This window comes from Anopheles stephensi, chromosome 3 (genome assembly GCF_013141755.1).
Source record: "Anopheles stephensi strain Indian chromosome 3, UCI_ANSTEP_V1.0, whole genome shotgun sequence".
Lineage (NCBI taxonomy): Eukaryota > Metazoa > Arthropoda > Insecta > Diptera > Culicidae > Anopheles > Anopheles stephensi.
The window spans coordinates 41638459-41658416 of NC_050203.1; the positions used below are offsets into that span (position 1 = coordinate 41638459).

At 46.9% G+C, this 19958-nt stretch overlaps 2 protein-coding genes and 1 long non-coding RNA gene across 3 annotated transcripts in view; 1 reads left to right on the forward strand and 2 right to left on the reverse strand.

Moving 5' to 3' along the window:
* Positions 1-2171: 2171 nt before the first annotated feature.
* On the reverse strand, positions 2172-6556 carry LOC118512299. Its single transcript, XM_036056530.1, has 4 exons — positions 6333-6556; positions 5185-6235; positions 5012-5122; positions 2172-4941 (listed from the first exon to the last, which is right to left on the reverse strand). Exons 1-4 carry the CDS (start codon positions 6366-6368, stop codon positions 2426-2428), a joined length of 3714 nt encoding a protein of 1237 aa, XP_035912423.1. The 5' UTR covers positions 6369-6556; the 3' UTR covers positions 2172-2425.
* Positions 6557-7469: 913 nt separating this feature from the next.
* The window catches only part of LOC118512300 (eukaryotic translation initiation factor 5B), a 31402-nt gene continuing 18913 nt past the window's right edge, over positions 7470-19958 (forward strand). The window contains exons 1-3 of the mRNA XM_036056531.1: positions 7470-7933; positions 8043-10838; positions 10904-11036. Coding sequence (XP_035912424.1) covers positions 7878-7933; positions 8043-10838; positions 10904-11036 — 2985 coding nt within the window. The 5' untranslated portion in view covers positions 7470-7877. The remainder of the gene's footprint in view (positions 7934-8042; positions 10839-10903; positions 11037-19958) is intronic.
* On the reverse strand, positions 14788-16644 carry LOC118512301. The gene is made up of 2 exons (XR_004906281.1): positions 15256-16644; positions 14788-15201 (listed from the first exon to the last, which is right to left on the reverse strand). It is a non-coding gene; the product is annotated as an uncharacterized LOC118512301 (long non-coding RNA).

Here is a 19958-nt window from a genome sequence, read left to right on the forward strand (position 1 = left end):
TCCACGACGACGCACACACGATTTTACGACCTCTTTTCTTTTGCAAAGACCCATTTCGAACGGCATTGATTGGAAAAGGGGTGAGTTTTGCTTCTGCGAGCAAAATGTTTTGTTGAAAATGTTGTTGTAAGGGACGGACAAATGAGAGACAATTATTGGACGGCGGAATAACAAGCGGCTTGTTGAGCAGCTCCAAGCGGGACCACGCACGGAGGCCCGCATGACCCGTATCCTTCTGCCCGTGACAACCGTCAGGATGCCTGCATCGCCAAACAGTACCTAATCTGTTTCTTTCCCCTTCTCCACAAGCCGCCCTGCTCCACCGCCAAAGATAGTCCGTAGCACCCGCCGCGCGATCCTCAATTCAATCTGTTGTGACCCAGCCTGCCGTTTCCTGGATTACTGCAGTCACTCACCGCTGACAATTTTGCCAGCGTGTTGATGTGTTTGTGAGAGTGGTAGGCCTGGGTGACGTTGCCAGGGGCAATGAACGGGAGCCTGGCGTGCAACAAGGATTCTGTTCTCTAACGGTCCTCGGGACAAGCGGTCCGCGTTTTCACTTTGTAATTTCGTAGTAGAATATATTGTATCCCAACCAATGTTTTAATTGTAGCGTGTTAGTACCAGTTCCGTTTTTTATGTTATATCACGACTATGTCCTACCGGAAACCAAAGACACAAAACAATCGACGCGTGTACGCCTCGCACACCGCCGCAGATATCCGTCCGATGATGCCAATGTCATCCACGAAGCCAAGGAATTGGAGATCCGTGCTTTGAACCATTCCGACAGCATGTTCGACACTTCCTCACCCAGCTTCGCAGGGAAATCGTACTGCCGCATGATGTTCCATCGCTCGGTCCAATGTATGTGGTGTAGTAGGCCATGCCTTGAAGTCGATGAACAGGTGATGCGTGGGAGTCTCCTGGGTCTGCTGTAGAGCGAAGATTTGCTCGGTCGTGGATTTCCGTCCAACAAATCCAGCTTGGTAGCCTCCGACCAAATCTATAGCAAGAGGCGCTAGCTTGCAGAAGAGTACGGGAGGCAGGATCTTACAGGCAGCATTCAGGACTGTGATAAGACTGGACTGTGTGATAAGAGTAAGCAAAGTCCAGCCTGACGCCCTTTTTGTACACTGAATGTGAATGACACCCAGCTTCCACACGTCCGGTAGTTCTTCGTTGGTTGGGACCAATATCCTAACAATCAGCCGATGGTCGATGTTGTAGTGCTTTTCTCGGATAGTGCTCGCCTGCACTCATCATCAAACCATTCCTTCCTCTAGTTGCTTACCACGTGGCCAATCGTTTGCTCTTCTGTGGTGCTGATGACTTGTTTCACCGTACTCCAGTGGTCATTAAGGGACAAAGCCTCGGTAGTGGTGTCGCGAAGTCCCTCGACACATCAGCTTGCCTCAGTCGATCCGTGTTGAGCCATAAGCCACCGATGACAACGTGGTCAATCTGGGAATATTTCTGCTGTAGTGATCTCCGAGGTGTAGCTGAACCGAGCTGCATGCTAGAAGCAGGTGCTGCGAATGGATTGCATATGATTGAAGGAGGCAAAGCTTATTAGGCGGAACCCATCGTCGTTCGTCACTTCCTATGGTGGGTTTGTATGCTTCCTCCCGTCCGACCTGAGCGTTAAAATCACCGATGACTGTTTTCACATCATGTTTTGGGCAGGGGTCAAACTCCCTCTCCAACTGCGTATAGAAGATCTTCTACTCGTCATCGGAGCTTCCAAGGTGGCGACTGTGTACATTGATAAGGTACAAAAGGTACAAGGGGATCCTCATGATCAGGAACGCCATTTTCACCGTAATTCCTTTCCAGCGCTCCTCTTGAAGTGATACTACTATTCCGAAGCCGCGGGATTCCCTCACCTCGTCCGTAAGAATGCGATTGCACTAACGCGCTAATTGAAGAGAGAGATCTTTAGTTACAACCGCTTCGAGATCGAGGCGAAACGGGGTTTCTACGGTCCCACCAGCTTCGTCGGTCGGTATAACCGTTCCGTACCAAAGGTGCATCAGGAGGCTTGCAAAGAAAGCTAACTTGGTCACAACTGTTAGAGCCTTTACTACAACTGACTTTTTGGTACAAATTGCTTTTTTGAAAGCATCGTTGATAATTCTGCTGGGCGATGATAACAAGCGTTTTACACATTGTGGAGCGAGCGTCAATTGTTTCGTTGCGTTTATTGTAGTCGTAATCAAAAACTGTTAAATTATTTCTATCTAAATGCCATGACTTCGTGCCGCAGGAGAGTGCAAAACTGAATTTTCTCTGCCAACGAAACAAGTGTGTATAAATATGAAATCAAAAACGACAATAATGGTTCGTATAGAGCGTAGCAGAACGGGGGCTGACATAGCTGAAACTTAAATGCAAATCGCACTGGCCACATGGAAAAATGCATCTTTCAATGTCCGTAATGTATCAGCACGGGAATGCTGATCTTTTCGTTCTCGATGTACACCACTACAAAGATGGACGGTTGCTGCTGATTGGTGCCGCTGATGGGCACGATCGGCTGTAGATGCTGCAGCGAAACATTCACCACCACCTCCTGCCCCGGCCGGATGTGGCCCTCGCACGGCGACAGTCGGAACAGCTGGCGATAGTTGGAGTTTAGCTCAAAGTACTGTGCCGTGTAGAAGTTGCTCTTTATCACAAACTGCTTCGTACGCTCGGTGGACGGGTAAAACTCGAGCACCGTCGGTCGGACGGACCACGATTCGCCACTGTCGCGCTTATGCATTCCCACCGTCGCGCTGGTGGTGCTGCCGGTGCTGGTGCTGCTGCTGCTGCTAGTTACCACCGGCAGCCCCGTTCCATGCAACTGCTGGCCCGGCTGTGCCGACACGGCTGGCGTTATCATGTCGTCGCCCGGGAGTCGGGGCGAGGATCCTACCTCCGAGCAGGCGTACATTGTCTTGAAGAGCGTCGTGTTACCGTCCGCCATCGAGAGATCGAGCATCGTATCGTCCAGGGCGCGGTCCACCGTCAGCACCAGTTCGTACTCTCGGAAGGTGAGAAACAGTTCGTGGATGGTATCGAACACATGCTCGCAGAACGCGTCCAGCCCATCGAGTTCCTCTTCCTCGGTGAACGGATTGCAGATCGACTCCAGCGCACCCATCTTCGGATCGACCAGCTTGTTCTGCTTCGCCAGGGCAATGTTCTTGCGGATGCGGTGGCGCGTCGGTTCGTCGCCCCAGAGGATGTGCAAATTGGTGATCGACAGTACTTCGACCTGCTTTTGCAAGATTTTGGCAATTTCCTGTCGGCGTGGTTTGAACACAACCTTAACGTGTGCGTAACTGTTCGGCGGAATGATGGTGCGCTGCGGTTGGACGTAGACGGCCGTTGCTAGCAGTGCCTGATCGAGCCCCTTCTTGTCGATGCCGATGCGTGCGAACGCCGGCAGGCTGCCCTTGTTGTACAGCGAGAAGCTTTTCTCCAGCGGACGGCCCAGATTGCGCGCACTGCCCAGCTCCAAGAACGGACCACTGGGACCCTTCTGTATGCCCTCGATTTTGATCGACGCCTCGCCACCGTACCCATACAGGCTGACCACCCGCTGGACGTACAGATCGTTCGGCGGGTGGAACGAGAGCGCTCCGATGGCCGGCCCAATAACGGTGGGGCAAAAATCGATCGTAATCGTGCGACATTCCTGGCTCGCGAGTGTCAGCAGCCCGCTCTGTTCCGTGCCGCACAGCTGAAATCCCGGACCGACGATGACCGCCTTCACCAGCAGCTTCCGGCTGGAGGTGTTTTTAATCTGCATCGTTTTCTTCTCGGCCTTGCGCAACCTTGTGCTGCCCCAGGACAGCTCGCTGTGCGTGGCCTTCAGCGGGAGTGTTCCTTCCGTCCGATGGATCCACTCGGTGCTGCCCGAGCACTGTGAAGCCGAGCGGGAGGATGCCAGCGCTCCGGGCACTCGCAGACTGTACTTGTCCGCTACCTCGTCGTACCCTTCGGCCGATCGTCCCAGGTCTCCCTTCGGCGATGAGTACGGCGAACGGCTAGCTGCGCGCGGCTCGGGCGAAAGGTACGATTTGCGCGAGGTGTCGCGCGGAACGAATGCCACCTCCGACGGGACCGGTTTTCGTAGGTGCGAAATTTTGGGCGTCGTTCGGTAGGAAACATTCGATCCGCATTTCTTGTCCCGAAGCACCTGTTGCTCATGGGAGGTGGCGCTAACGGCTTTTAGCTCGGCCCGGTTTGAAGGCGACTTTGAGCGTAAGCTCGCGGAAGGGACCGCCAGCTCTTCTCGCTTACCACCCACCAGCTCCTGGCGGTCGCTGGTCGAGTTCGAACGGCGCTTGCGGTTCGGTTTCGCGATTGGACGATCGCCAGCAAATATATTCTTCTGACAGGCTGGCGGTGTCTCTTGAATGCGTGGTAGCGACGGAAGATCCATGTACTCCTCCGATAGTTTGGTGGCCGTCGACACGCGGAACGTATCGGCGGCGGCGGCGGTGGCGGCGACCAGCGCTTTCTTCTTCGCGTCCTGCAACGGAGTCATCGGTTCGGTTTCGTCCTTTTGCCACGACCGTTCGCTGGATTCGCTTTCCGTTGCCTTCGGGCTGGATGTTTTGGAATGTGGCAACGCGGGCATTGTGGCGGACGAATCGTCAAACATCGATTCGGAGAAACTGAGCGTATCGGACTGCTGGTAATTCGGTGCCAGTCGGGAGCGCTGTTGGAATGAATCGGCCGGATGAACCGACGAACATCTCGGTTGCTTTGGCCGGGTGGGCTGCGACGCTTGAGTGCCCGCAGATAGGTCACTGCTAGCTTTGGGCAGGGCAGCGAACATTTTCTGCTCCTCGCGGCCAGTGGAAGCGCCGAGATGGTCGGATTTTGTGCGCTGCACTTGCTTCAGCTTCTGAATAAAGTTGTGCGGAGAGTCCTCTAGATCTATGGATGCTGCAAGGAGTAATAAACGGGCATTAATGGACTGTAGCAGACACTGGCCGACGTGACGTTCGATAGTTACTTATAGCCTTAGCGATACACGAGACACTCAATGAATTCTCCTTGTTTTGCCTGCCAGCGCTCTGTCCCCCTTTCGATCCACCATATGCCTTCGTAGGACTTCTAGGGCTCTCTGAAATGCATTAGAAAATGTTGAAGCTCTATTGAATGCACGACAGATTAGGGTGAACGTACCTGTTGTATCGTTAGTAACGTCTATCAAGGGCAAGGGCCTTCGCTGCGGGGGACTCTTCTCTCCCCCAACCATATCGTTCAGATCGTCGGACATTTTGTTAAAGTAATGGCCCACGGAGCAAACGCTGCCTTCGTTGTGCATCGCACTATCGTTGTAGGCGCGCGATAGGTCATCCTCCTGAGCTAGGTAGCCGGAAAAGCAGGAAAAGTCGACGTGATCCTTCAGCTGTGGCTTACGGCAACCCTTGACCGGGCTAATCTGTCGTCGTTTAGCGTTCATTTCCGGAATGTCCGCATTCTCCTGCTCCCAGGCCATCTCATCCTCGAGCAATCTGGAGGCCATATGGTCCCCGGACCGAAAGCTGGCCTCTTCCATCTGACTTAGCTCATTAATTTTGTCCTTCATCCAGCTGCTTTCGAACGCAGGTTGCGACATTTCCCACGGGTCTTTACCCGGCTGTTCTCCATTGCCCGCTCCACGCTCCTTACCGCCCATACCCGATCGTACTCCAGACGGCAGGGAGGACAGTGAATCACACGACAGCTTGCTCATGTCCGCGGTACGAGGCAGGCTCAAATTCGCCAACTGCCCGTCAACTTCGAAATCTGCATGCACGCTAGCGGCCGTTTCGCGCAGCGACAGGCCCATGCATCTTATGTTATCAGCAAAGCTGGAGGCTAGTATTTCCTCAATGCCAGCGGATAGGAATTTGCTCGGATTTGTTTTTCCCATGGTTGCGGTCGCTGACGGCTGTTGCTGCTGCTGCTGCTGCTGCTGGCTCATGGTGGAGCGGGCCGTAATTTCTTTCGGCTCAAATGTGAACTTTCGTGGCGTGGTAGCCATATGGATCGTATTCTCCTCTTCCAGCTCAGTTATGTTGAGAGACTTTTGCTGCGGCGATGAGGTTTTGTCGCTCGCCGTCGGTGAAGCGTACAGTGTGGCACCGGTAGCCTGCGCTGCGGGAGAACAATGCTCACGGATCTGGCGCACCGTTTGTGGGCTAATGTCGTTAGCTTTGCGTATAGCCTGGGCGGCTAGCAAGCGTTGTCGCTGGAACAAGGAAAGCGTACGGAAGTAGTTAAAATTAACGAAACCGCAACACCATTTCACAATTCATCCATTTTTATGTCGTTACACACGTACGTACCTTCAGCGCATCGGAAACTGTTGTTGCACGATCCATCGTTTTGATTGATCAAAAAAAGCTTCTCTTTTCTCAATTACATTTATGTTTACTCGCAGCAGAGATGATTGAGTTTTGCACAGTCGAATGTGGAAGAAAAGTCTGTTGCAGCGAGCAAATCGAGAGCAAACACAAATGCTGGAAAAACAAGCCTCACCAAACAACGATGGCGACCGTTGCTGGTGGAATCATTCAAAAGAAACTGTCAGTTTGCGCGCTCCCACAACGCAATGTCAAATGAGGAAAACAGTCGAGCGCAATACGGATTGCCTGCTTTGTGCCGTCGCGTGGATGACAAATCGTGGCAGCTGAGTTTAAGTTTTCTTGGTTGATGAATTTGGAATGCTATCGCTTGTGGTGAAGGTCTTTGGCTTACACCCAGTTCTATTATGGACTGAGCTTTTCACAATTCGTGAGGGCAAAAAAAACTAGGGAGTAATTGAGAAAAAAAGCTAAAATAAACAACGAATTGATGATGAATATTCAGTACGATTACTACGAGAACAAAAGCATTTGCAATTTCCTTTTCCTTATGTGTAGCTACCTCCTGAGAATAGTAATATCGATAGAATAAGTGAGTTTTGTAACGTTTTTTGTGTGATTGCATTTAATTGGTAAACATCCTGAGCGGGACATTTGTGTGGACTGGTGATCAAGGTGTATGTATTTAGAAGGTGGATTTTTATCGATTTGACAGGGCGACATTTTAGTCGAGTTATGTCAGAGTTTGTTTACAAAAACATATGGTATGGGGCTACCAACATGAACAAACAGCCTCGTTTCTCAGTCCTTTGAGCAATTTCGCTAATTTATGGGTCATCTTCGCATATTAAGTGTTGTCCCACAGACGATTGACGATATTTGGTTGCATTTTTCGTCAAAAAATGTCAAAATTTTCGCATCCTCCGACGCTGCCGTCACTCTTCTCAATACCCTTCCCCTTGATCACCACGGAACTGTTATGTCAGGTCGAGAAATGTCAATTTGCTCTAAACAACTCTACCTTCTATATCTACATACCTTGCTGGTGATGCGCAATGTGGCGATCGGTGCACCAACCTTCCGTTGCGTATTTTGACAGCAAAAGAATGTCATCGAATTAGTGACAGCAAAAGTTCCGAGCGTCGTGGGTTGCTGAATCTTTGTTGATAGCGATTTCCGTTCTTATACAATACGATTTTACCTTTCCACACTATTTTACACATTCGGAACGCAACGCATTTGCGTTATTTTCCTATCGTGGTGCTTAATCGTCGAAAATTGTTCGTTCATCGCCGAATCGAGTGAAAGGCATTGGTTGAGCCGGTGCCGACCAACGTGTCACATTGCGTGCAGAAGGAGTTTGGCGGATAACGTACGTGTCGCCTTTATCCCGGTCGTGGTAAATTGGTGGGGTGATCGGTATCGTGGAATTTTGGTTCTCCGCTTGCTGAAGGGTTCGTGCCTAGCATTGGATTGCTAAAATAAGAAAGTAGCACTGCTGAACGCGTGTGTGAACTTGTGTGAACGATGGGAAAGGCTAAGAAGGGCAAGAAGGATGCGGCCGGTGCAGGTGTCGAAGAAAAGTAAGTAACTTCATAGAAAACTGGTTACACTTGAGCGGTCGTGATGCTCCGGGGGAAACCAGAGCTATCGTTTGTACGTTTTAACCTTTTGCTGTGTTATCCGTTTCAGTGTCAGTGATAACGATGTTCCGCAGACGGACATCACGGAAGTGGAGGAGGAAAACAGGAAAAATGATAAAAAATCGAAAAAGGAAAAACGAGCCAAGAAAGTAGCTGCGGATAGCGATGAAGGTGAAGAAGATGATGTTACCAAGGTAACGGAGTCGGTTAAAAAGATGGCTGTGACGAAAAAGAAGGACAAGCAGCCATCTACTGAAACGGAACCAACTGCCGGCCACGGTTCCGATGAAGAGAAGCAAGACGAGAAAGGTGGCAAGAATAAGGATGCGAAGAAGAAAAAATCGGCCAAATCTGGGCCAGTCGGATTTTCTTTACTGATGATGGATGACGATGACGATGATGATGAGCAGCCGGAGGAGCAGGATGAAGATCGCGAAGAATTGTCCCGCAAAAGTTCCATAGAGGCGGATGCTGCTCCAAAGGAAGGTGGCAAAGGAAAAAAGGCAACGCAGATCAAAAAGGATGCCGAACCGAAGGTGGAAGAAGAAGACGGTGGTTCAAAGGGTGGCAAAAAGAGCAAGAAGAAGAAAAAGAAGGAAGAAGATGATGATGACGAGATCGATCGAATGCTTGCGGAACTAGGAATGGAATACTCTGGCCAAAAACCACCTCCGTCTGCCGACGATGCAGCCACCGTGCAAGATTCGCAGCCATCCGAGAAGCAAAGCAAGAAGAAAGATAAGAAGAAGAAAAAGGATGAAGAGCCTGTCGCTAGCCAGCCGGAAGTGCCGGTTGTGGAAGTAAAAACTGCACCAGAGAAGAAAAAGGGTAAGCAGAATGCCCCCGCCAAGGAGGAATCAGTCGCAGAACCGGCAGAACCTGCCGCAAACGAAGAGCCGAAGAAGAAGGGTAAAAACAAGGGCAAAAAGAACGATACTTCTACGACGATACCGGCCGAGGAAGGGACGGCAGCTGCGCCCAAAAAGGGCGACGCATCCGGTAAGGGCGAACCAGCGAAGAAGGCCGAAACCACGGACGCTCCCAGCGCAGAAGCTTCAGCCGATACGAAGAAAAAGAAACCCAACAAGGCCGCACTGGCCATTATGCAGGAACGCCTGAAAGCGATCCGCGAGGAGGAGGAACGTTTGCGGAAGGAGGAAGAAGAGAAACAAAAGCTGGAGGAGCAAGCGGAACAGTTCCGGCTGGAGCAGTTACGACTAGAGCAGGAGAAGAAGGAAAAGAAGAAGCAGAAGGAGAAGGAACGTAAGGAGCGGTTAAAGGCGGAGGGCAAGCTGCTTACTGCCAAGCAAAAGCAGAATCGGGCCCGTGCCCAAGCGATGTTGGAAGCACTCAAGGCACAGGGTGTGGGTATCCCCGAGACGACCGGCGAGCGTCGAGCAAAGCCCGGTTCTCGCATCCGTTCGAAGAAAAATCAAGACACCAACAAGGAGGTGACCGAGTCGAAGGAATCCACACCTACAGCGGACGAAGTGAAAGCGCAAGAAGAAAAGAAGGCGAAGGAAAAGCAGGTGAAGGAGTCCTGGGACGCGACAGATAGCGAAGAGGAGGAAGAGGAGGAGGCAGCTAAGCCTGGTACCGAGTTGTCGCAACAGCAATCGGTTGAATCAAAAGACAGTCGTGGATCGGACGACGAGGAGGATGGTGATGATGAGGATGAGGAAGACGACGACGGTGATGACGATGACGATGAGGATGGTTCGGATGACGACGATAGTTCCGGCTCGGAAGCGGGCGATCATCGGAAAGAGGCAGAAAAAATGCGCCAGCGCGCGTTGGACCGAATCGCGAATCGTACACAAGAGGCCGAAAAGAAGAGGACGCTCGAAAACCTGCGAGCCGCCGTAGTCTGTGTGCTGGGACACGTAGACACGGGCAAAACGAAAATTCTGGACAAGCTGCGGCGTACCAATGTACAGGACGGTGAAGCGGGCGGTATCACGCAGCAGATTGGTGCCACGAACGTGCCGGCCGAAAACATAAAGGAACAGACGAGGTTCGTGAAGGGCTTTCAGGAGCTTGAGTTCAAGTTGCCCGGTTTGCTGATTATCGACACACCCGGGCACGAATCGTTCAGCAATTTGCGATCTCGCGGCTCATCGTTATGCGATATCGCCATCCTGGTGGTGGATATTATGCACGGGCTGGAACCGCAAACGATAGAGTCAATCAACTTGCTCAAATCAAAGCGCACCCCGTTTGTTGTCGCGTTAAACAAGATCGATCGATTGTATGACTGGAGCACGATGCCACGTAAGGATGTGCGCGACATTCTGAAGGCACAGGCGTCCAACACGCAGCTCGAATTCAACCAGCGCACGAAGGAAATCATCGTGCAGTTCGCGGAGCAGGGCTTGAACGCGGCCCTGTTCTACGAAAATCCGGACCCGAAAACATACGTTTCGCTCGTGCCGACGAGCGCCATCACGGGCGAGGGTATGGGCAATCTGCTGTTTTTGATAGTGCAATTCTGCCAGAAGCAGCTTGCCAAACGACTGATGTACAGCGAGGATCTGCAGGCGACCGTGCTGGAGGTGAAGGCCATTCCCGGGCTCGGCACGACGATCGATGCTATTTTGATCAACGGCAAGTTGCGCGAGGGCGATACGATGATCTTGGCCGGTACGGAAGGCCCGATCGTCACTCAAATTAAAGCATTGCTTATGCCTCAGCCGATGAAGGAACTGCGCGTGAAGAACGCATACGTGGAGCACAAAGAAATTTTGGCTGCGCAGGGTGTGAAGATTGCGGCGAAAGAGCTCGAGAAAGCGATCGCCGGATTGAATTTGCAGATAGCCCATAAACCCGACGAGGTGGAAATTTTTAAGTAAGTTTTAGCACTAAATTGTGCGGAAAGCTGAACCTAACGCTTCGACTGTTTGGCTTTTTTAGGGATATAGTGGCTCGTGACTTAAAATCGGCTTTAAACAGCATCAAACTGAGTGACCGTGGTGTGTACGTGCAGGCCTCCACTCTGGGATCGCTAGAAGCATTGCTAGAGTTTTTGAGAACTTCGAAAATCCCGGTAAGTAAGAATGAACACATTTTTATATCGTATTGTAATGCAACTAGAGATGGAACTAGAGACGAATGAATGCGTGAAAATCAGAATCTAATCAACCGTATGGGGCGGACCGGTGGCAGAGGCGATAAGCGGCACCGGTTTTCACAAGGTATGATCGGGGATAAAATCCCATCCAGATTGCCACCCCGTATGCTGGACTATCCAGCTACTACGGATAAAATCAAGTCAGAAAACCTTAAATGACAGGCCAAGACAACTCGAGGTTGTAGTGCCAAAGAAGAAACATTAACCGTATGCGTTCCCAGTCTCTACTTGATATTGATGTCCGCATCACATACATTTAGGCGCAGTATAATTGGGGATTGCTTGATAGCAACTGTTTAAAAATCTCTTTGAATTGAAATATTCTGTATTTCAGTTTTGTTTGAAGATTTGTTTTATAATTTATCTAAAACATGATGAACAATTATGGATTATTAATATTGTTCAACTAAATTCTGCAAATGTTGCATAGTACAAAGCGCAGTTTTACTGAGTAAATTTCAAAAAGTTATTCAAAATTGTATAATTTTATAGTCTGAAACCTTTTTTCTTTGGCTGGCATCATAACACTATAACAGCCCCCTTCGTTCGAACACGAGCCGAGAAACGCAAGAAAGTTTCAGCTCGGCTGTATTCCCCAGCACCGAGTTGATCTACTGATGTCTTCTTGATCGCCATCGGTTATCTTCTACGAGAATATATTCCTAGTAAGAAGCTTCTTTGAATGAAATTTATAAACTTTCGCGATAATATTCGTTTGGGCTCATTACCTCTACGTCACTCAAAACACTTTATTGCACGACTACTGCACATCACATTATTTATCGACATATATGAATGGCTCTTACTTTTTTTATTGTCTTTTTATTGTGTTTCTAAATCAATTTAACAGTCTGAAATTGTAGCCAGAGTAGGTTTGAGCCAGATTGTTGAGTCGTTGAAGATACGGAAAAGATATTAGATTAGATTGGTCTTTATAGATTGGTCTGGTCTTGATTGGATCTTTAGATTGGTTTATCTCTTTTTAAGAGCGATTGTATCGTTTCGTGACGTTGATTTTGGAACACTGCAAATCGTAGATAAAGCTCAAGTTTGAATATAATTGGTGATTCTTACCAAAACATTTTTCTTTCTAAGTCCCCCAGGACAAATTGGGCTTTTTATTATGTGTATTCTTCTTCTTATCTACCTATTCTACCTATCTATTCTTCTTATGTTACTAATATTTTTCCTTTAAATCAGCTTTATGTCAAAAATATTTGTTCCTTGTCGAGTTCGGTCAGTTTCGACTTAGGCTGTTTTGCCGGAACGAAATGATGAAATTTTGATAAATGCTATCACATTTCCATTCGCGAAGCTTATTCATCCGTATTTTTGAGATTTAGTTTTTGGAACGTAGGTATACAACAGCTCCATAGCCGTATACAATTCTATCGTGATCTGAATAAATACAGCTAGCATAAGGCGTATTTTACCCGTCTATTTGGTATGTGTTCAGCTTGCCCGGCTTCGGGTGGGGAGATACATTTGTGTTGTATCTAGTGTTGGCGTAATTGTTGACCCACGCGATGCTCGCGTGCCATGGAAGACGATGAAGGACAGCTTCTCTAATCCGATAGTCGAATTTGCTTGGAGCTTGTTTCTCCATCGTTGTGTCACATTCCTATCCAGGTGGGCGAACCCGTATTGAAAACGCTTGCCTGGAGGGTTTGCAAATGAGAAGTATGAAGCTGCGGTGTGATGCACGACTAAAAGAAGTGAACAAAATTATTCTTATGGACACCATCACGCCATACGCTTGATTGGGGTGCGATTGTGCTGTACAGAAGTTATAGACCAAAAATAATTATTTACTTTAAGTTAAACAACTTACGAAGAAGCTTAGCATCGTAGACCAACAAAATTGAGCTTTGTTTTAGATTTCATTTTAAAAATTTGTATATGGGTTTACTTTCATAATCTCATCATTTGCAAAAGTTGTGAATGAAAGTCGAGCATCTGTCTAAACTTGTTTAACCTCATGGATCGCTTGTAGTGACGAACGGGGAAACTGGGTGACTGACATACGGTGTTGAATGAAATGCAAACGTAGTGCGACCTGTTTGGTTACATAAAATCATTCCGTAGTGACAGGATTGGAAAAAGAGTTGCGTGAAATGGGCACAGCAACCGGCAAAGAACCAGTTGTAATATTTTAATGACGACAGCATATTTTCTTACACGATAAAGTAACGAAGCTGCAGGAACGGTCTGGATTAGCGAATGCAAAAAAGTAACTGAATGTAAAGATATTAACTAGAATAGTTTTCAATCATTGGGCGGGCGATAAGCGTTGCTAGCTTTGACTGGCATGTACATTTCCGTTCAGTTATGAGTTGAGCGATTCTTGAGGCAGAAGGCATTTGTGCAGTAAAATGCTAGACTTTTGCTTTTGAAATGGCTTGAAGAACATTGCAGTTACTGCCGGTTGTGCGACTTGTTGTTTTTTAAACATGCATTACCATTTAAATTTTTCACGTACCGTCCTTGAGATTATCAATACATTATATCAACGTTCCTAAGCTTGTGGAATCATTTGAAGGGCCCCTGTTAAATTTTTTCTCTGTAATATGCACAGTCTTGCTCTTGCGTTATGCTTCAACGTGCAATCGTTGCTGCTGTCAGCAACATGTGAAATTACTTCCTATCATTATGACATGGTAAGAGAATGTTGCTAAAAGTGTGATAGCATTCTGAAATGTATGTATAGCACCTTATCAATGGACAGTTTCCGAACTGGGACCTCCGCTCGTTTAATGAAGCAAAATCATTCATCTTTGGAAAGAAGCACGGTGCTGGTGTACAGGAGCACCTGCTATTGTTGTGATACCTGCTTCATCAGCTACGTATTCTCGCGTTGACCGCATATCATGCGCATAGATATCGAACTATCGAGGCAAGGTTTTTTGCGGTCGGGTGACCAGATGGTGTTGATTTCCGTCAATGTTGTTTCGCAGTGGTAAAAATATAAGAACTTTGAAAGTAGTTCATCCGTACGGCGGGAGGGGAAATCACCTGTCACCGACTCGCGGCTCGGTTGGAGATCGTGATCGTAACTCGAGACATATCAATCACACCCAGCCGATCCTACCGTTACGTTCGTGGTTGCTCATTTACACAGCCGTGGCGGATCGACGTATCGGTTGCTTACTGCAACTTGGCGCAGCACACGCAACAGCCCGAGTGGGAGTTGAAGGTGTTACCCCACGGAATAAAGGCAAGTGGTGTGCGCTACCTCCTCCACAGCGACTAGCGACGGAGTGACATTCACCACTGTGAAGTCAATTGTATTAGAGGCTGTTCTGAACATGATTTCCAGATGCAGGCAGGTTGGTTTCCGTCGGACGAGTTGTGTGTCTTGCATGGGCGGCAGAGGTGACAGATCACGATGCACACACCTTCAGAGAATACCAATTTCCACCTTGTTCTCGAGAAATCGCGAAGGTGGCCATCATCGTTGTTGTCATTTACGGTAGATTTCTCAAAAGCGGTTGCGCGTGGGAGCTTCTGCGGGCCGGAGATAAATGCGGCGATCTATGATCTATGACGGTACGCTTCCATGAAAGTGGCGGGTAGATTACTTTTTGATTGGTTGTTGCTTTTAAAATTCGACGATGCAATACTCAGTATTGCATGCTGGGCGGGGAGCCATTAATTATTAGCTTTGAGATTTGAATTCCAGCCGCAGCTCATTTATGGTTGCGCATGCGTTCAGGGAAGATGAGACGATTTAATAGTTTCGTTGCCGTTGTTAGCAGGAGTGGAATTGAGATAGTTTATATGCTTCTTACCATTATATGCTTGTCATATTTCAATTGTCATTGTACCGCTGCACAAAATCGTGCTGCACGTTCGGAAAGACCTGTTGTGTTCAACCGGACGCGTTACGTAACTCTGATTCCAATCTGAATTCGGCCATCATTATTACAGGTTTTGCGATTTTCGTCCGAGGCAATTTGGTTTCACTGTGCAGGCTAGTTGAAAAGAGGCATGCCGTCGACGTATACCGTACCTGGTGGTTGCATGATCGCCGCCTCAGCCACCACAGTCCGCTAGTGTGTCCGTCCGTGGGATGCCAGGAACGCTATTGAAAGAAATATGAATGAAAGTAATTGGATACAGCCTCACACACGCGTACCATGACTACCGTGCCTTTTTTTGCCGGTTGGCCCCTTAAAGACCGTATCGCATGGTTTGACGAGCTCAGCATGGGCAAAAGTACGTGGGGTAGCAGCTCTGGTGCTATTGACACTGTGCTGTGCAAGCGAGAGATTGTGAATGGATCGATGGCTTTTGCATCTGTGTGCTGCGGTGCGCTATCTAATGAATGGGCGAGGGAAATAGAAAGGGCGCATACGACGACGACCACCACCACCACCACCACCACCAACACACCGTATGTATGGTTGTGGTGCTCCGGATTCATGAATGAAATTGTCTCGCGAAGACTGAAGCCAACGGTGTCGGGGAACGTCAAGGTGGGCGAAGAAGGCAGTGCAGAGAAGCTTCATTGGGTTTTTTCGCCAACGGCTGCCGGTTCAGTTCGAAGCTAAAAGCTTCTATATTCACCCACTACCGGCCGATTATTTAAGCTCACCCACACAAATATACTCCCCCGTTCGCCGTTGTCCCATCTTTATTTTATTTCTGTTTTTTTGGTTTGCATTGTCTTGCTACACCCAGCTCCCGGTGTGGGACGAGGGTTGATAAAATTCAAGCTGATTTAACACACCCTTACCTACTGAATGAAATTCAGCCGACTTTGTAGTCTGACAGTGTTGTCTGCTTAATGTTTGTTTATTACAAAATATCCTTTAAAGAGTCATTTTATTTAGTACTACTATCTTTGTATGTTTCGATGACTGGTTATGTTATATATCTGTGACTTCTCTGAATTGCCAACAGTCTTGCTAGACAGTCTAGCTTGTGGGGGCATGGTCCATTTTGCGATAAAAAAAAACCAGACCTGGCATGCTGTTAAGGCGTGCGTTACCGGTACGAGGTGGATGGCTGAAGTATACCTACGTCTCAGTTGAAAGTCATTCGCGTGGAGTTGTTTACCACGTAATCTAATATCCGGAGGTGGTGAGCACCCATACCAAGACTAGACTTTCATTCACGTATACATAACAATATTAGTATCAGTTACGAAACTGTTCCAAAAGTTTTGCTTTATATGTAGTTGTCCCTGGAGCTGTATCTACTGAATCTGTATGTACTGTCTTGAAGTTAGACTGAGTAAGACTAGCATTACAACTCAACAGTTGTTGAACGTTAACAGATACAGCTTAAATAGTGTTCAAAACTGGAGCATGACCTCCTTCAAAATCACCTTTTTTAATAATAAAATCGTCAAACTTGTTGTTCCATACCGGTCAATATTTATATTTGAAAAACTTTACTACCAGTAAACCAAGTCTTTGCTTCTCGTACTTTGATGGGTTTGTTATAAGTGTTTGCCCGCTGTGCACTGGATCGACAGTAGTAGGGTACAGAAGCGCTTCAAGCCTGGGAAACAACGCGCACTGTATTGCGTGTCTGCGCAGTGTAGCGTAACCCATGTCTTGTAATCTGTTCGCCTGTCGTGCACCCTGCATCCTCCACCGTGTGTGTGTGTGTGTGTGTGTGTGTTGAGCACCGTCGCATAGACTGGTCGTTTCCTTGAGCAGCTAGTTATGAATGAGCTCGAAAACCCACCATTTCAATGAATGGAGGACCGGAGTCGGTTGATGAATGGGAAGGTTGTTTCCAGTGTATGCACGAGTGAGCGTGCGTATGAGAAAAAAGGGAATCCCTCTTGTTTTAATGACGATAACTCACTTTTTCCCCTGGTGCAATCACTACCCCGGCTTGCCCTCGTCCAACTCGCCAACCAGTATTGAATGGTGACCGGCAAAATAAACTTCTCATTCATGTGAGTAGTTGGTAAATTATGAATAAAAAAAAACTCCTACTTGGCCTGGTCCCACAAAAACGCAGAGCCAAGGCAATGCAAAGTAAACCCACCGCTTGGTGTGGAGGGGTAAGTTTGCGAAACAAGAAAGTAACCGTTCGAGAAGAGACCGCCTTGCGGGGAATGTTCATACGGTTGCTGCATGTAATGAAAGTAAAGAGAGGAGGAGATATAACAAAAAAAAAACGGCCTATCTTCCATGTACACATTCAGCGATTTCGATCATTTTACGCCTATGCTTTTTCACTTTATGCATCCGTGCACTGGGACGTGGCGGTTCGCTTGAATTTAAAGTATTTTCCTTTTCGACGTCCACATTTTCTTTGTTCGAGTGCGGCTCCTTGTTTGATTACTATTTTCAGGCCGGGCAAAGGGTTTATTTATTCATTTAAATTTCATTTTGTTTGATGCGTTACGAAGACTTCCTCCGTTTGTTACTTCTCCGTCCCTAGCGCATTCTAGTGAATGGGATAAGCGAAAGGAAGAAAATCAACAAATACACACACACACACACTATGGTTACGGTCCGATAGCAGCACTTGGTGAAGAAGGCGAAGCACTTTTGGGCAGTGGCTAAGTAGGATTTCCACGTGATCGTGATCTTCCGTCATGAGCACGTTCTAGCGTGTATCCGGTTTTGTCATTGTGTGAATTTTATGAGACCTGTAGGAATAAATTTCTAGACGCTCCTTTGCATGACGTGGACGGTCTGTGTTTGGTAGCGTTTCGGCTTGAAGAGTGCTAATTTGTAGTACGGAACAGTACAACGCAAATAATGATTTTGGTTTTATACCAAAGTTATACTTACGCATGATTATTGTGATAGGATGTCGTTGGCATGTACTTGTTTGTCCTGTAAGTTCGAATATCAATTACAGCTTACAGTATTAGAAAATCATCCAAATTTAATCTTAATTGTACTCCTTTTGTCTCAAAGATACCAAGTTGCACTAATAGCTTAAAATGAAATGTTCCATCTCGGTACCTGTCGGTGTTCATCGATGCCTACGGAATGCTCGGAAGTAGCTCTGCTAGCATTAAAAGAATGTATTGTGATTACAGATTGAAGTACTTTACATACAATACAGAATTGACAGTTATTCCAAACTTATAGTGGCAGAATTTAGCCACCAGACCGATTTAAAATCTTGTCCCGACTTTTTCTGAATGTATTACACTATTAAACTTCATGGTTTACATAATTGTAATACAACAATTGCTGAGCGAAAGATAATGGCAAATAAGAGTTTTGAAAGTAATTTGTTTGATATTTATGAGTAGTATAGAATATATGTATAATTTATAGTGTGATAACTTAACAACAATGTGTTTTCTCAGCACTGTAAACTGCTGACTAAACAGCGATGAGCTTAAATAATACCGTAAAAAAGTGAACAAATTCTTATCATTGTGGAATGTGAAAAATGAGACCCAAGCTTAGAAAAAGTGAATACAAACTTGCGCTCTGCTTTGAATGAGTATTGTGTGAACGTGTTGTCGGCGTGAGCTCCTTTCACTTGTAGCTTGATGCATATTGATACACATCCCATTACCATTTCTGATAACGTTTCCGTAGTTAGCGGCCGACAGTGGCGGCTGGTTCAAACTTGTTTGTAAAAGTCTGCAGCGTCGTCTCATAAGACAATGGTCGTAAACACAGGCTGGATGTTTGTGGCCATATCGTCGTCCCACGGTAGTTGCGTTGTGTCCGTAAAACGATCGCCGCCCCAGCTTTAAACCGGGCAAAGTGGATTCCGCGCGCCGGTTGACCATAATAAATGTGCTCATTCTTCAACCAACACTGGTTGGCAACAGCAAACAGCGAGAAGCGAGGGCTTTTGCTACGTTATATTGGACCTGCTGCCGGTCGTTGTCGCAAACTGTGATCGTGTGCAGTAAAGCTGTCTAAACTAGCATGTTCAAAGTCGTTTGAGACGTATGACCGACAAAAATCTATGCTGCATCGGAGAACACAGGAGAAAAAATGTGCTGCAGAGAAGGAGTATTATGCATGTGTGTTCGTAGTGGTTCAGATTGATTTTTTTTAATTCAAGTAAAGAATAAACGAAAAGTGAAATATAATTAACATTTTTTGGGATGGTATTATGTATATCAAAATAGCTGCTCGAAACTATGATTCAAAAGTTGATTAGAACACAATGTGAAACGATCACATCTGATTTCGTATGTGGTGGCTTTAACTTATCCCTCGCGATAGTGCACTGTGTAAGTAGAATAAAATCTATTTCTCAGAATGATCGTACACGGGAAAGCTAAACATTGTGCAAGTTGTAATCTACGAGCGTAAAGAACGGAAAGATAAACGTGCCTAAAGAAATAAATGCATACATTATGCACGTATAAATAAAATACTGAAACCGAGCGGATGTTGCTAATAGAAGCAACTGCGTGGCGGATATGAATAAATATGAAGGAAGTGTTGAATTTATCCTCCGCACATTAGATTATGGAGTACTCGTCACACACAGGCTTTACTTTCGATAACTGACAGCAAAGCCAATCTTTTTTCGTTGGTCTGCTCGTATGTGAATATCGGAAAAGTAAAAAGTAAATATAAAATGAAGGAGGAGGCATATCGTTTACCGCCAGCGTAATTTTATGTTGTACGTTACAAACACGTAATTTCTAACTTCCAGTCAGCTAGTTTTCGTGTAAAACTACAGCATAGAAAACTAAATGTTCAGATTTTCATGTATATTTGGTTTTCAATCGAAAATACTCGCCTATACAGAAGCTGAAGTTTGTATTTACAAAAGCGCTTAAAAAATACAGGGTTTCTCAGGCTGAACACTGATTAGTACAAAATAAATCACTTGGGATTTTACGGAGTTGAATGTGTGTTTTCCCGTGTTTAGAAGGGTTAACGA